The sequence below is a fragment of the Argiope bruennichi genome, chromosome 10 (genome assembly GCF_947563725.1).
Source record: "Argiope bruennichi chromosome 10, qqArgBrue1.1, whole genome shotgun sequence".
NCBI lineage: Eukaryota > Metazoa > Arthropoda > Arachnida > Araneae > Araneidae > Argiope > Argiope bruennichi.
The window spans coordinates 124,162,512-124,177,334 of NC_079160.1; the positions used below are offsets into that span (position 1 = coordinate 124,162,512).

General features: G+C 32.2%; 1 protein-coding gene across 1 annotated transcript; it reads right to left on the reverse strand.

Moving 5' to 3' along the window:
- Positions 1–5,339: 5,339 nt before the first annotated feature.
- LOC129987774 (uncharacterized) lies at positions 5,340–14,330 on the reverse strand. The gene is made up of 3 exons (XM_056095710.1): positions 13,137–14,330; positions 5,669–5,740; positions 5,340–5,402 (listed from the first exon to the last, which is right to left on the reverse strand). The coding sequence occupies exons 1-3, from the start codon at positions 14,328–14,330 to the stop codon at positions 5,340–5,342; spliced, it is 1,329 nt and encodes a 442-aa protein (XP_055951685.1).
- Positions 14,331–14,823: the final 493 nt, after the last annotated feature.

A 14,823-nucleotide genomic window follows, 5' to 3' on the forward strand; every position in this document is an offset into this window, starting at 1 on the left:
CTACTTTCGTCAATTCTGCTTCCTTCGTTCATTTTTCTGATGGGATTACTTTTAGGTGGAAGTTCTCTCATTGTCCTAAAAATTGCAACGTCTGTAGAACTCACCATTTGCACTACATCCGAAATAGGCAATTAAACTCGGACATTCTGAACACTTCACCTAAGACACGAAATAATATCCTAATATAATTGCAAGATAAATGGTTATTTTCTCGATCAGCATAATGGTAACGGTATTTAAACGGAATGTTTTCGGAATTATTGAAAAATGACATTTTTTTATTATCTAGTTATGTATCTGCTTCCGTCTTTGAAATTTCTTAATGCACTGTTCCTCACGAGTGTTAAATTCTTCGGTGGTGGAAATTCAAAGAGTTCAAAGCCGCAACTCGAAAATTGTAACGTATGGCTCTTGTTGGAGAGTTGGGTTTTTCCGCAAAATTCCATTTTGGTCATGCTCCACTAAACCTACACTAAATTCGAAATTCTTTATTATCATGCTTGCTCTTGCAGCGGGAAAATTTCCAGCTATAAATCAGAAAAAAAAAATATTAAAATGTTCTAATATGATTTTAAACAAAATGTTAAAACTATCAATTCAAAAATAATTAAAACCACTTCATTCCATATAAAATCATAAAGGCTAATGGCATTCAGAAATGCCCATACATGCGTTCGTTCTCTTCTTATCTCATAGTGACGAATGTAGAAGGCGGGCGGAGAACTTCGTTCGTGAAAGCTTGTTAAAAAGACGGGACATTTAACTGAAATGGGGTGAATAGAATGATCGTTATGACAGGATGTGACAATCGGGACACTGCGCTTCACATAAAAAGATATTTCTGCTTGAAACGAGTGTACCGAAGGTGAGTGTCATCGATTTAACATCTAGCATACGACCACCGCTAAATGACCAGAGATTTATTAAGGTTGGAATGGAGCTTATTTGCGCCTTGAATATCACATTATTGATGCTAATGATTGACTCTAACAAGAGTCATTTTTTCCAAGTCTGCTTAGGGAAATGGCCATGGATACCCAAGGGACATGAGAACCAACCGAATAAAATATAATAATCACTAATATACGTAAAAAAATGCTATTCAAAGCACTAGAGTGTGTAAAATGTTGAAAGAGAAAGCGTCTCCTCAATGGTAGATAAATTCTCCATAGCCATTCAAATCACCATTGATTCTGCTGATAAAACAGCATATGTTATGCAAATACTACATACATTCCGAGAGAAGTCGGTCAACATGGAAAGCATGTTGGATCTGTTAATAACGAACAGGCTTGGTCTCCTCAAAACTTTCTCGCATACTCTCATAGCGACTTGTATAGCAGTGGCGTGCAATAGTTACAAATATCAAATTTTAAGGTGAAGTGAGCCTTTTTACTGAATCTTTCGTGTCATCCTTGGCGAATTATTTAGAGAATAATCTCTGGCATGGAGTTAATAGTGTCCGAATATTGAATTTGTGTTTTAAAATCCTTTTTAGCGGTTGAAGCAAACATTTGACCAAAAAAACTTCACTTGTTTTCCGAAAAATCAAGTGTCATATTTGATGCATTTGAGTTATTGCTTTCACATGTTTCTAAAATTACAGACCGGTAGATGATCAGTCCCTTTTTGGATTTGCCTCACAATTTGACAATTTTTAGATTATAGAAGTTAATTCAATACATTGATTTTTTTCTGTCTAGCTTTGTAGTATTAGAGCTAAATTATATTCGAACAGATGGACTTCCTCTGAGCGAATTTTGCTGAAAATGCCATAGAAATCTACAAATCGAAAACAAAGACTATATACCAAATTTCATCAAAGCTTTAAGTTATCTTTGTCACAGATGGACATCTTCCAAAAATGTGTTTTTCGAAGTCGGAGCGGTCTAAAACCTGGAGTTTTGTCAAAATTTGAATTTTTTGACGATTACTACGTATGAGAGAAAGTAAAGACAATAAAAGTGTAATTCGGATTGCGATGATATAAGAAATTACATAATTATTTATTTGATAATGTATTGCATATCTGAGGTAGTGGTAGTTTGGTTAAATCGCAGAAAAATAATTTATGTCCAAATTTGTTGTTAACCAAGAACCAGTAAATACAAAGTATCAAAAGGGCCATTGAGGGGAAAGGAATCTCAAACTGGCTTGCTTCTTTCTAATATTTTGTAAAAAGATGAGTGCTGTTGCGGATTATCTCCAACCAAGTCTTTTATACTGATGTTGGAACAACCAAACCAGTGTCTCTATATTTGCTAAAATGTCAGCATTTCCTTCCGAAATGTTTTAAGTGATGAAAGACTGAAATTTGCGTCCACAGTGGTGGAGTTCAATGAATATTTATGAATCCATCTAGTATGTGCGATTCCAGGGATATTTAAGATGATAGTCTGCTTTCAACTTAAATTACCAAATTTTAAAGATTTTTGCTAATTTTATAATGTTTATCATAATTTTATTCTTCCTAAATACTTCATTTTTTTTGCCAATCGCTTTTTAATAGCATGCAAATTGCCACTTATTAGCACAAAATTTTCAACCACTATTATTGGATTCGCAGCAACTTTATAAGCAATCTCATTCTTTGCAATATCTGAATTTTCAGGAATCCAATAACAAAACATCTACATGCATGTCTTAAAAAAATAGAAAAAAAAAGTTAAATGCATTTTCGGGCTAAAGAATTGCTTGAAGGAGAAAAAATTTCCAGCGATTCAACGGCGCTTTTTGAATCTATTTATAAAATAATTTATGATCTATGACCACTATTTTAACAACACTGTATATGGAATATGTTCCCAATGTAAATACAGAGTAAAATTCGGGCAATTTTACTGAAATTATTGTGCAGCGGATATATATACAGTGTGGTCTGGCGGTAAGGCCTTCGGAACCGGAGGGCTTCAGACTCGATTCTACCGAAGAACCGTCGTGTAAGCGAGTCTGGTGCATGTTAAATCCCTCGGTGCCAAACTTTCTCTCGCTGGTGTGATATGGAAGCTTGGAGAAGAGGGTGCCAGCTCAGGTGTCTTCCTCGTCATCTGGCAGTGGTTTAAAATTACGAGGTCCATCCCAAAATAACCCTAATGTTGCTTATAACGGGACGTTAATATAACTAAACTAAACTGATATGTACAGTATCACCCAGAAGACTGTCGGCCTTCTAATCATCGGGAAAACAGATTCATAGCCGGATAACTGATGTCGACTATCAGAAAAAAATGTATTCAATTTAGTATCGTCGATTTATTTTAATATTTCGAAAGAATGATTAAAATTTAAATTGATAATTTTCTGTGGCGGAAACTCGTTAAATTTTTTAAGAGCAGGGAAATGAATAATATTTTATGTCTGAAAGGATTTGTCCAACTTTAAAACCAATTGTGCGAATGGACGACACCAGAACAATGAGCTATATATATATATGTATATATATAAAACATGGCATTATAATGTAAGAGATGGAATCGTCTCGAATCTGGACCCGCCTACAAAAATGAAGTTATAGAGTTCGGATTGCAATGAAAGACATCCTATAGTTGTAGCGAGAAAACACTTTTAATGCACTCGTGCTATCGGTTAAATTATAAACTGTTCAAATTTCGTTGAGAAGAATTCGAAATTTTCCGTAGAGCATAGGATGTAACCACCCATTAAGCGGTAATTGCTGTGCCACAATATGTGTATAAGATGAAATAACTAACATAGCCATTTGATGTCAGGCCCTCCGTAAAAATCAGAACAAAAGAAAGATATCAATATAATGGACATCGAAGTTTCGTAAAGGACGTATTTGCGTTCCATTAAAAAAGGCGTAATTACTATTCCACGCACCCGTAGTGTATAGAGTGAATAAATGGTTGGAGGTGGGGAACAGACCTTAAAATATATATATATATATACATATCACAAAACAGTGTTGAAATTTCATAATATGCTTGTTATCAATGTAATTTTATAATTATCTCAAGTATTGAAAGGATAATATCGTAGAAAACATAATGCAATTTATATTAAATTGATATCTCATAAATTGTAAATTCTGTACTATTTCTTTTCCTTTAACCCCGAAGTTTCAGTGCGTATTATTCACATTACTAATACAATTTTACTGATCAACTGTGCTTGCTCTGGCTCAAACTACACTAATAATTGGGATTTGCTCTATGGCAAAGCAAATAGAGGCGTTTCATGTATCTTCGATATCACATCTATTTTGATAAAATCTCATTCTAATCATGCCAATTTACTCAATAAATAAGGATTCCTTAAATAATCAAGGAGGCAGTTAATGAATAACTCAATATTATATTGCACCAACTTTTAAAGTCATATTAATCTTAAATAATATTAAAATCTTCCATGTTAATTTCTTTTAGAAAGAATATTTTTTTATAAAAATTGTCTCGTCATTTTATTACAATCCAATGAACAAATTTCAAGTTAATAGAGTTTTCATAGAGTTTCAGATTCCAGCTCTTCAACTTATTTAAATCACTAAAAATATTATGAACAATAGTTAGTATAATTATGAAAGGAAAAATTTTTTCGCACATTTAAATATTGTTGAAATATAAATCTCCAGTCTTATATTTTTGAGACTTGTCAGCAATACTGTTCAAGAGCAATATTGTTGAAATGTAAGAATAAAATATCACATTATTATTTTATTAACAATTATCTATTTAAAAAATTGCAACAATGCTAAATCAATAATAATCAAATAATGGAATGTTTTATAATTGTTTTTGAGCGAGTGATCTTTCGTGCTGGTGAAATTTGCTGCATAATTTATTTTAGTGAATTTTGATTTTTTAACAAAAAAAACTATGGATGCCTTTGTTTTTATAGCAGTTTATCTGCATATTTTGTTGTGCTGTGTGATGATCACAACATACGGAGAATTTATTTTTGTACTCCCAATATTGGCATATGCTTTGCTAATGGAACTTTTTAAATATGCAAAGTCTATGATAATGTGCGAAACAGACGTCTTTGAGGAAAACGCAGAGAACAACACTGCGGTTCCCGTAGTACAAAATCGATCTGTATTTCTGTTCTGTCATGCTCTGGGCATAAAAGCAGAGCTGGCAGATACTACTGATACCGAGACAGGAAAGCTCTCTGAAACATCAATTCCAACAGTGCGCTCTTCAACAGTTTGGAGTTTCTGCAAAAAGCTAAACATGAAAGCCAAACTGGAATTTCCAAATGATTATGAGCTCACCAAAAATAGCGAAATTCCAATCGTATTTTCTAAGGATGTCTACATGATCTGCACATCCTTAGAAATCAAAGCCAAACTCCGTTCCTAAATGGAGAACTTATCATCTTCAGATTCCAGAAACATGTTCAGTAGTTGGCTGAAAACTACTGAACACTGGACCAACCGAAGTCTGAAAGAACAAATCAAAATGCGAAGGGAAACTATTTCATATATTTTTTGGCATTTCCATCTATTACTGTTTATTTGTGATATTGACACAAAATGATGACATTATAAGGAAGCTCACTATTATTATTCTGATGCCGATTTCTCTTTTTGAAAGATTGGTGAGAGTTCCTTACAAAGAGCAATTCAATGAACTACTTATTGATGGCCATACTTTTACGCCTATCTCTTCTACTACTTATTGGAGGAAAAAGAAAAGAAAGCACTCGCTTTGTTTCTTCGAATGCCAGGAAACTGCTCAGAAGTTGGCTGAGAACTACTGAACCCTGGACCAACCGAAGACTGAAAGAACAACAATAAGCGAGGGATAATCATTCACATATTTTTTCGACACATTATTTTACTGTTGCTTGTTTGTTATATTTGTTGTACAATGATGACACTATGGTGGAGTTCACTACGTTTCTTTAGATGTTAATTCTGGAAATTAAGTCAAGATCAGTAGTCCACTGAAATAGTCGAAAATACAAAGAACTATTCAATGAACGATGAGTGCTTGCAAATGCTTTTATTCTTCTACTGATTATTTGAGGAGGAACAAATTAAAAACCATTTAATTTGCTACTTCGACTCCCTGAGACCTATTAAATAGTTAACTGAGTGCTGAGGAATACAGGAATGACCAAAGATAGAATAAGCATATTAATGAGTGATGAAAATTCTATATTATTCAGAGCGCAATCAGAAATATCACCTTCCCGAACATGTGCTTTCATACGAACAGTATTGTATTTGAAAAAACTATGTAAATCAGTACAATCTCCTAATGTCTAATTAATAATTTCATACCTTATATAACTTTATAGATTTAATTCAAAATAATTTTAGTTGCCTTTATTTACAATAGTGTTTGTAATAAATAATTTTGATTTTTGTTCATTTTGTTTTGATATGAATTTTTGCGTTTGATATTATGTTTAAAAATTCAATAATTTATCAGATTTGCATTTTAATATTAAAATGGACAATTTGCCTGAAAGGAAGAAGAATATGGAAATTCTATGCTGCCACCAAGAACACACAGCTAATCGGAATTTCTGAATTTCTCCATATAAAGAATTGAGCGAAAAATCTATTATAAAATTACCTCTTTAGAAATTTGAAATATGCAAAACTAATCAAAATTAAATATCTATTTCATTTTTTCAATAAATTTTTCCAAGGCTGATTTAAATAAACTGTGATTACTTCCATATTAAAGTATTTGTGTTTATTTTTCATATATACACGTAGAACAAATAGACGGGAGCTTTGCCGAGAGCAGAACTACTAGTAGTTTAATATTTTCGCTATATTGATACATTTTTATGCATCATATAAACTTTAAAAAGATGATAATCATAATCTTTTGTCTTCAGTTTCCAAGCAGTAGAATGAAAATCAAGCGATTAAGCATTTAATGACATATAGAAGATGGTTCAAATTTTATTAAAATTATGAAAACCATTATTGCAAAAATTCTATTGAAAAAAATTGTCAAATTCACGATATTTGTATATAACAATTAAATTAGTATCATAAAAACGGTAAATTTTTGCTATAATTTAAATTGTGTAATCTTAATTTTAGTATGATGACATTTCCGGAAAGCATAGTGAATAAGGAATATCTACTTGCAAAATATTTAATTTATAATGATTCTAATTAAAATTTAAAACAAACAAACAAACCCTGTAGTTTTAGATCAAACGATCTAGCTTCTTAAGTAATAACATACACACTCACAAATACACACGCACATACTGAATTACGATGTCTACATTGTCCTTGAGGTCCATTATTTATTCTATGAAAAAAATCTGTTCCTGGTATAAAGCGTTGAAAATCAGTTTAGAATTATCTAATTATCGCTAATCATTTCTGTGGTTAATTTCATGAATTTTAACCACCTGCAGTGACAGGGAATTCACACGTGAGTGTGCATTCCACTGTGACTCGCAGCGTAGCCACTCCAAGTATTAGATACCTTACAGAAATTGGAAAAAGATTTCAATGCTCTAAAGGAATTAATTTTCGACTTGTAACTCTGCTTCTGTAAACTATGTTCTGGCAAACAATTTCTGTTGACGGTTCGCATCATTTTTACTTCTGCATGGCGATTCTGAGATAAGAGCTTTTCTACTTGTGTGTAACATCTTTCCACTACAAGTAGTTAAATATCACATTGGAGCAGATAAAATTCAAAACATTTCCTGTGTATATATTCTTGATTATATGTTCTTCATCTTTGCACATTATCTACTTCACTTGATAAGGAATTGTTATGTATTATAATATAAATTATCAATTTTTTTTCTAAATTTGTAGTTTTTATTTCTAGTACCTAGGGGCACGGCAATGCCCCCGCCAAGTCGAGGAAAAACAAGCGACTAGACTAGATTCAATCCCAACTTAAGGGTCCTTCTGTCTTAAGTTATTACGTAATTAGCTAACCTAACAACATTTTATAGCGACCATATCAATATTAAAAATCTTTTATGGTTTAAATAAATAGATTGATTTGGCCATCGCATGAAAACACAATGTATCCTTACATTAAATTAGATTACATTAACTTATTATATTAAATTGGATTGTTTAGTGCGATTGCCAAGTCAATCTATTTATTTAAACCATAAAAGATTTTTAATATTGATATGGTCACCATAAGATGTTGTTAGGTTAGCTAATTACGTAATAACTTAAGACAGAAGGACCCTTAAGTAGGGATTGAATAAATTGACCGACTTGGTATTACATGGATCTCACAACTTTTTACAATAGAAGAACTGAGTTGAGAGACTTGGTTTTTTTTTACAAATTATGTTTTTGATGGCATTAAAAATTACAATACAAATGTTACAATTGTTTTTATTGAAAATAGGCTTACATCCCTATTGTCGCTAATTAAAAGACAAAGACAAAAATAAAAGCGTGGGTTTTTCTAAATAGTGTAAACCATGTCAATGATGTGAGTAATTTTCTCTTTTCTGGTCAACCTTTTTATCTTAATATAAATAAAATCATTGCGACTATATATGTAAAAGATCTGTTTTGCACATTTATTACATAAAGCATAAGAAATAACAGTGTTAACTTTTTAAAGTGCAAGAATAAATTAAATATCCCATTAGTTAGAAATTAACAAAATTTTTGCCTTTTATCCGCTATGAACTACTCTACCATCGTTATGGGCCGCGGTGGCCGGGTGGTAAGGTTTCGGCTTCGGAACCGGAGGCCCTCATGTTCGAAACCCGATTCCAGCGTAGAGCCATCGTGTAAGTGGGACTGGTGCACGCTAAATATGTCGGGGCCAAACGTCCTCCCGCTGGCGCGGTGTGGAAGCTTGGAGAGAAGGATGCCAACTCAGGTGTCGCCCTCGTCCTCTGTTCGCGGTTCAAAATGACGAGGTATGTCCCAAAATAAAATAGCCGTAGTGTTTCATTAAAACGGGATGATAACATGACTTGGGGTGCGATTTTTCTAATTTCAATATTTAATATTTTTTTATTATTCAAAAAAGTGAGAAGAATATTTGATTAGTAAAAGGATAATTAACTTTAGAAATGAAGTTTCAGTTACATCGAAAAATGAATGAGGATAAGAGTCAGACACTAAATCAGTATTTCGACACTTATACGTATAAAAATAAAAATTTATGTTTAATAGTCGAGCATCTCTATGTAAGAGGCCATTTTCCTGACGCATCGGAATTCTGTCAGATCCTGAGCTCACGCCAGCTATTAAACACGATTTTCAACGTCTGAAAGGAAGGCTATTTTCCATTTAATCCAACAAAGGAGATTCGAGAATCGTCAAGATAAGACTTGTTTGGCGAAAATTGCTCCATCCTGTCAGGTAAGAGAATGGAAAAATTCCGTCGAATACACCAGGATAAAGTGAGCAAATCTCTCTGGAGAAGAAGAAATCGAAAAGTAGGAGGATTTTCGGGAGAATAAAACGGATGTGATAAAAGAAAAAGAAGAAAATCGGGATGAAGGCGAGTTTGTGATGTGCAAATCGGGAAAAGTCAAATGATGGTGGTAAGTAGCTAAGATGGTAGTAAGTATTTTTTCCCCCTCTTCTTCTTCTTCAGAACGCAGATAGAGACTTAAACTCTTTTAGTTTTCCCTTCAATAGCGCGGATTTGTTCTCAAATTGTTAAAGTAGTGATAAGAAGATTATAACAGAATTAGATTCTTAGTAAATCGTGAACCATTCGGTCTGCTTGAACAGAAGAGATAGGATTGTTTAGAAACTTTTCGTCAGTTTCCGACAACTTGCACTGATTATTACACGATGCTGAATGGCTTTTAAATTGTAGTATGTCTGTGTGTGTGTATATATATTCACGTCACATATCATATAATATGTTTATGAAGATAATGATGTAATTGAAAGAACGGTCCGCAAAAGTTTTGTCAAATTCGAACGGCATAGTTCAATAAATGACCTGCGTTTGATGATAACCATATTGAGGCGTTAATAAAAGATCCTTCCTTGGTGAAACAGATGATAGACTTGATTATTTATGAGAATTTGATGTGACTCGGCACTGGTAAAGACCTCGATGTTTGGATGCCACACGAATTAAAGAAACACTTAAATGGAACTCCGATTCCATTGCAATCTATTACTCAAAAACGCGAAAAACTTTGTATTTTTGACACGGAGAGTAACGGCCGATGACAAATGGGTACTCTAAAATAATTGTGAGTGAAAGTAGTCATCGAATTGTTTTGCTGAGCCTATATCAACCATCTCAAAGACGAACTTCCTTTCTCTGTAAATTATGTTCTATTGCATAGTTTTCAAAATTGAATACATATTTTGTTATGAGCCGTCAAATAATTTGTTTGGCTCAATATGTTAACCAGCTAGACATAGACCAGAAGTACTGATGATTGGTCAATTTTAAAGGAATGATATTCCATTAATATAATGCTATGGTTATACGATACCCTTGGAAGTTGGTGGAACTTGAATGCAATGTCTCATTTTACTATCCATACATTCCTGACTTGGTACTTTTTGACTACCATTTATTTCATGCTTTGAAAAAAAAAATTCATAACAGTAAAGAAAATTTCAGTGCTCTGAAGGACTGTAAATAAAATCTGCCTTGAGCAGTGTTTTTATTATTATTATTATTTTAGTTTATTCGTGAGATGAGCTAAAGATCTTTTAAAGGAATGAGATAATGGAACTTCCAAAAGAGTTTACAATAGAGGTGTGTGAGAGGGAGAGAGAGCATGAACGTGCATGTGTGTTAGTGCTCAAGAGGCCAGACCGTTTGACCTACAGCTATCAAATTTTGCACATACATTCTTGGGAGGGTGGAAATGTACAGCTCGGAGAGATTTCTTTTTATTTTAATTGAAAACTAAATGAAATATTTGCTTTCTTCGGCGATAACTTTCCAAAATATTACGATACAAAAACATGTTTTGAAAAAAAGAGGTACTAGATTTAACACAAATATATTCTGAAATGTGTTAATTTGATCTTTGAAATGATTTTTAAAATTTTAATCAGAATTTTGGTTAATTAAAAATTTTAATTGGAATTTTGACTTATTAAATTAATTGACATTTGGGCATTTTTTCATGATAACTTTTGAAAACATTCTAGCACAAAAATAATTTTTCAATAATTTAGAAATTTTCAAAAAAAATATATATTTTTTTAATAATAAAAATTTAACATTCACAGATTCTTTTGATAAGATTTTAAAAACTTTTAAGATATTTCTAATTGTTTTATAATAAAATTTTTATTGTTGCGTATAAAACTCAAACAATTTTTATTGTTACTCTTAATATTTCATCCTAAATTTTTTTTTCTTCCATTGTTGATGATAAAGATAGGCAGATATCCTTTTTTTTCCTATAGAATAAATTGGTATTTGAGGTATGCTTGTAATACACTTTTCGAAATGTTGCTATATTTACAAATAAGTTTAACTTTATAAGTAAGCAATTATGAAATTTTCTTTGTGTCCCTTTTTAAATAGCAAGAAAATTTTTGCATTAGTTGAAGCTGTTTTCATTAAAAGTTCAAATTTTAGGCAAGATGGTACAAATTTAGACAAATTCATTGCACAATGCACAAAACTGTGAGGCTTCTAAATAAATACACGTTTCATATTATCAAAATTTGAAGTTCAAAACCGCTTTGCTAAGGTAGCTAGCAATTAAGAACAAGCTACGTAAACTAATAGTACACCAATCCTAAGTAAACCAAAGAACCAGCTGATCTGCAAAGCCAGCTAATTATCAAATAAAATAGAGCATTTGTTTTTAAATAAACAAGATTAACGCAAAAGAATTCTTTCCAATTTATCCTAAAAATCAGCAGAGATATTTCGAAGAACTCAGTAATTTATATATGAATGTTGTGCAAAATAGGTAAATGTATAATAAAAAATTAATTATAAAATATTTTTTAAAGTAATACAAATGTAATATCATTTCCGTTACTTAATGGTTTTTGCCCTTTTTTTATGCCTAAAAATGGTCGTCTATATAATAATATATATTTAATGTATAAAACGAATTTTGAATTCTTAGTACCTTTTCTCTTTTCCAAACTGTTACCTTCATTGATGTTAGTTTTTTTCGAAAGGTTTCAATTCATACAAAACTCTGAGAAATAGCAAAAATGCATATTTTTTAAAGTGTCATTTGATATTTCAAAAACTTTAACAAATATTTTAATTTTACGAAATCAAAAACAAGAATTTCGGTTTTGATTTGAAGATTCGGTTTCGGTTTGAAACCTACCTACTGATAAAACATCCACGTATTTGAATAAGTTGTATAAATTTGGATGATATGACCTTACTTTAAATATATTATAACATTCCGAAGCCAATTTATAAAATAGGTAATATAATAATTAATTTGTTTTAAAATAAATTAATGAAAGTCAATAATTAATCTCTTGGAAAAACCTCATGCATGTCATGCTTATCAAAGAATTTGATTCTTCATAAGTTTGGGAATTATATCAACTTAAGGTATCCGAATACGTTCGGAGCACTTTTTTTGAAAATTATCATATAGAAACAAATTAACATGTTTTTTGACTTCAGTTTATGTGTACATAAGCTATTATAAGTTAAAATTTGCAATAATTTTTTTTAGTTTTAGAAAATTGGTAGATATATGGTGAATTTTGAAGAAATTTTAGGAAAACTTCAAAAATGGTACACGAAATTCTATTTAACCAAATTCAATAAATTTAGTATTTAAATAATCCTTATGCAATTACCTAGGGAATGACCTAAAATTTTAAGGCTACCCCAATAAATAAAACTTCTAGAGCTAGTCGAAGAACCATCACAGGGTATTTTGCATATTTTATAACACCATTATTCAAATAACATACCATAATTTAAAAAATATTCCTATTATGAACATTCTTTTAGGTCACGCTCTAGAAAACATTATAAGGAAAGATTATACCAAGTTTCAAAGCAATTGCTTTAGAATAATTCAAGTTATCATTTTTATCGCTGGCAAAATATGCAAAAAAAGTGATTTTGAGAAAAATGCATTTTTATTACAACTTACCACATATATGCTATATACATGTGACTACTAACCTAAAATGTCCCAGATTTATAAGTTAAACCTTCTGCTTGCTCATTTTTAACTAATTTTTTCTTTTTAGCTGCCCGATTTTTTTTTCTGGCAACTTTAACTCCGGGCAAAGAATGTCGCTTGGATTCGTTAACTCGCACTTCGTCGAGTTCAGCAAAACCTTTGAGGGTAAACACCCCCAAACTTACACCAAAATGCCTTAAAATATCTAGCAGTCCTTCAAATCCTTTATTAAATTGAATCACTGCCATGTATGCACCCAACCGCAATGTTGACAACTCAACGAAAATTTCTTTTGGAATAAATTTCCAAAGAATTCCATTGAACGATTCATTTGCATTTTGGGTTTTCCCATGCAAGCATTTTTGTAGCAAATTTTTGTCACATAATTGCATGTATACAGGCTTGATGCTATTGAGGACATTTTTTGGAAGCCCTTTTGATTTTTCCTTGTATTTTTTTCCGTTCGATATGGCTTGCTGATATCTACACCAGCTCTCGGGCCCAACTGGACATTGACCATGCATTGGTTGTTTTGCACTGGAACAGCAGTGAAAAAATGCTGCAATTACTGCCTTTTGCATGCCTTCCAAATCATTCACATTACTACGGATAGCAATTCCGTAGTAATTTTGCAATTTATCGATGAAGGTGTCTGTAAGTTTTCCTCGACCTCCAAGACCTTTTTGCTTCGATTTTAATTTTCTTAGCCTTGTGCCAACACGCTTCTGTATATGTCCAATACACTCATATTTTGTAACGCTATCCTTCCCATAAACATCTTTCACAGCATCATATCCTTTTGAATCCCCGTCGCCATAGAATTTTATATATTGTAGTTTCCTCATGTCAGCAGACCTTTCAAAAATACGATAAGCACCAAGAGGTTCCATAGCACCAGACGAACCTGTATGTTTTGTACAGGTATGACTAGAGTTTATTGCTTCGCTGTTTTTTTTGTCACAAATTCTACACACTTTCGACATCACTTCAATGTCTAACACCTTTCCAGTGTCTATTGAAATGACCGTGACACATCCATTCAGAGATGAATACCCTCTTCGTTGCCATGTGCCATCAACTGACACACCGCACTGAGCTATTTCTTCAGTTACTGAGTCACCTCTAATTTCTAATGCAGCTTCCTTCATTGTTTTGGATGCCACGTTACTAGCAGCAGCTTCCAGTTTTTTTTCGAGATAGCCAAATGACTTTTTCGAAGGCACATTCACATTCATCGCAGAACACAGTTTTTTCGCTGCAGAATGTCCCCTGCCAATAACTCTCATACCAAAAACAAATGCAAGATTTATGGTATGCATTTTATTTACCTTTTGAGAGGTGCAGAAAGATATTGAATAGTCACAATTTTTACACTTTAATGTCATATTCATCGCTAAGCCAAATACAGACTCCTGGATAATGCTAACTCCACTTTTAAAACACACAGGACAACATAATGATGAAATAATGTCATTGAGGATTTGGAAATTAATAAGCACATTCTTTTCGTTGTTTATAGGAATATCTGAAGGTTTCGAAGATTGTTTTAATTTTGTTTCACTGACTGTTAACAGTGAAGCATCTAACTTACTACTTTTTGTAGCTTTACTGGAGTATCTGTTCCCTCCGAATTTCCGTTTGCGAGAGTAACACTTGTTTTTATTATTACCCATTACTAGCACTGTTAAAAACACTAACACTTTCTAAAATTTCACTAATAATCTATCAAATTAATGCAGATTACTATTATTTTTGTAAAAACTAAACAAGAAGATCACA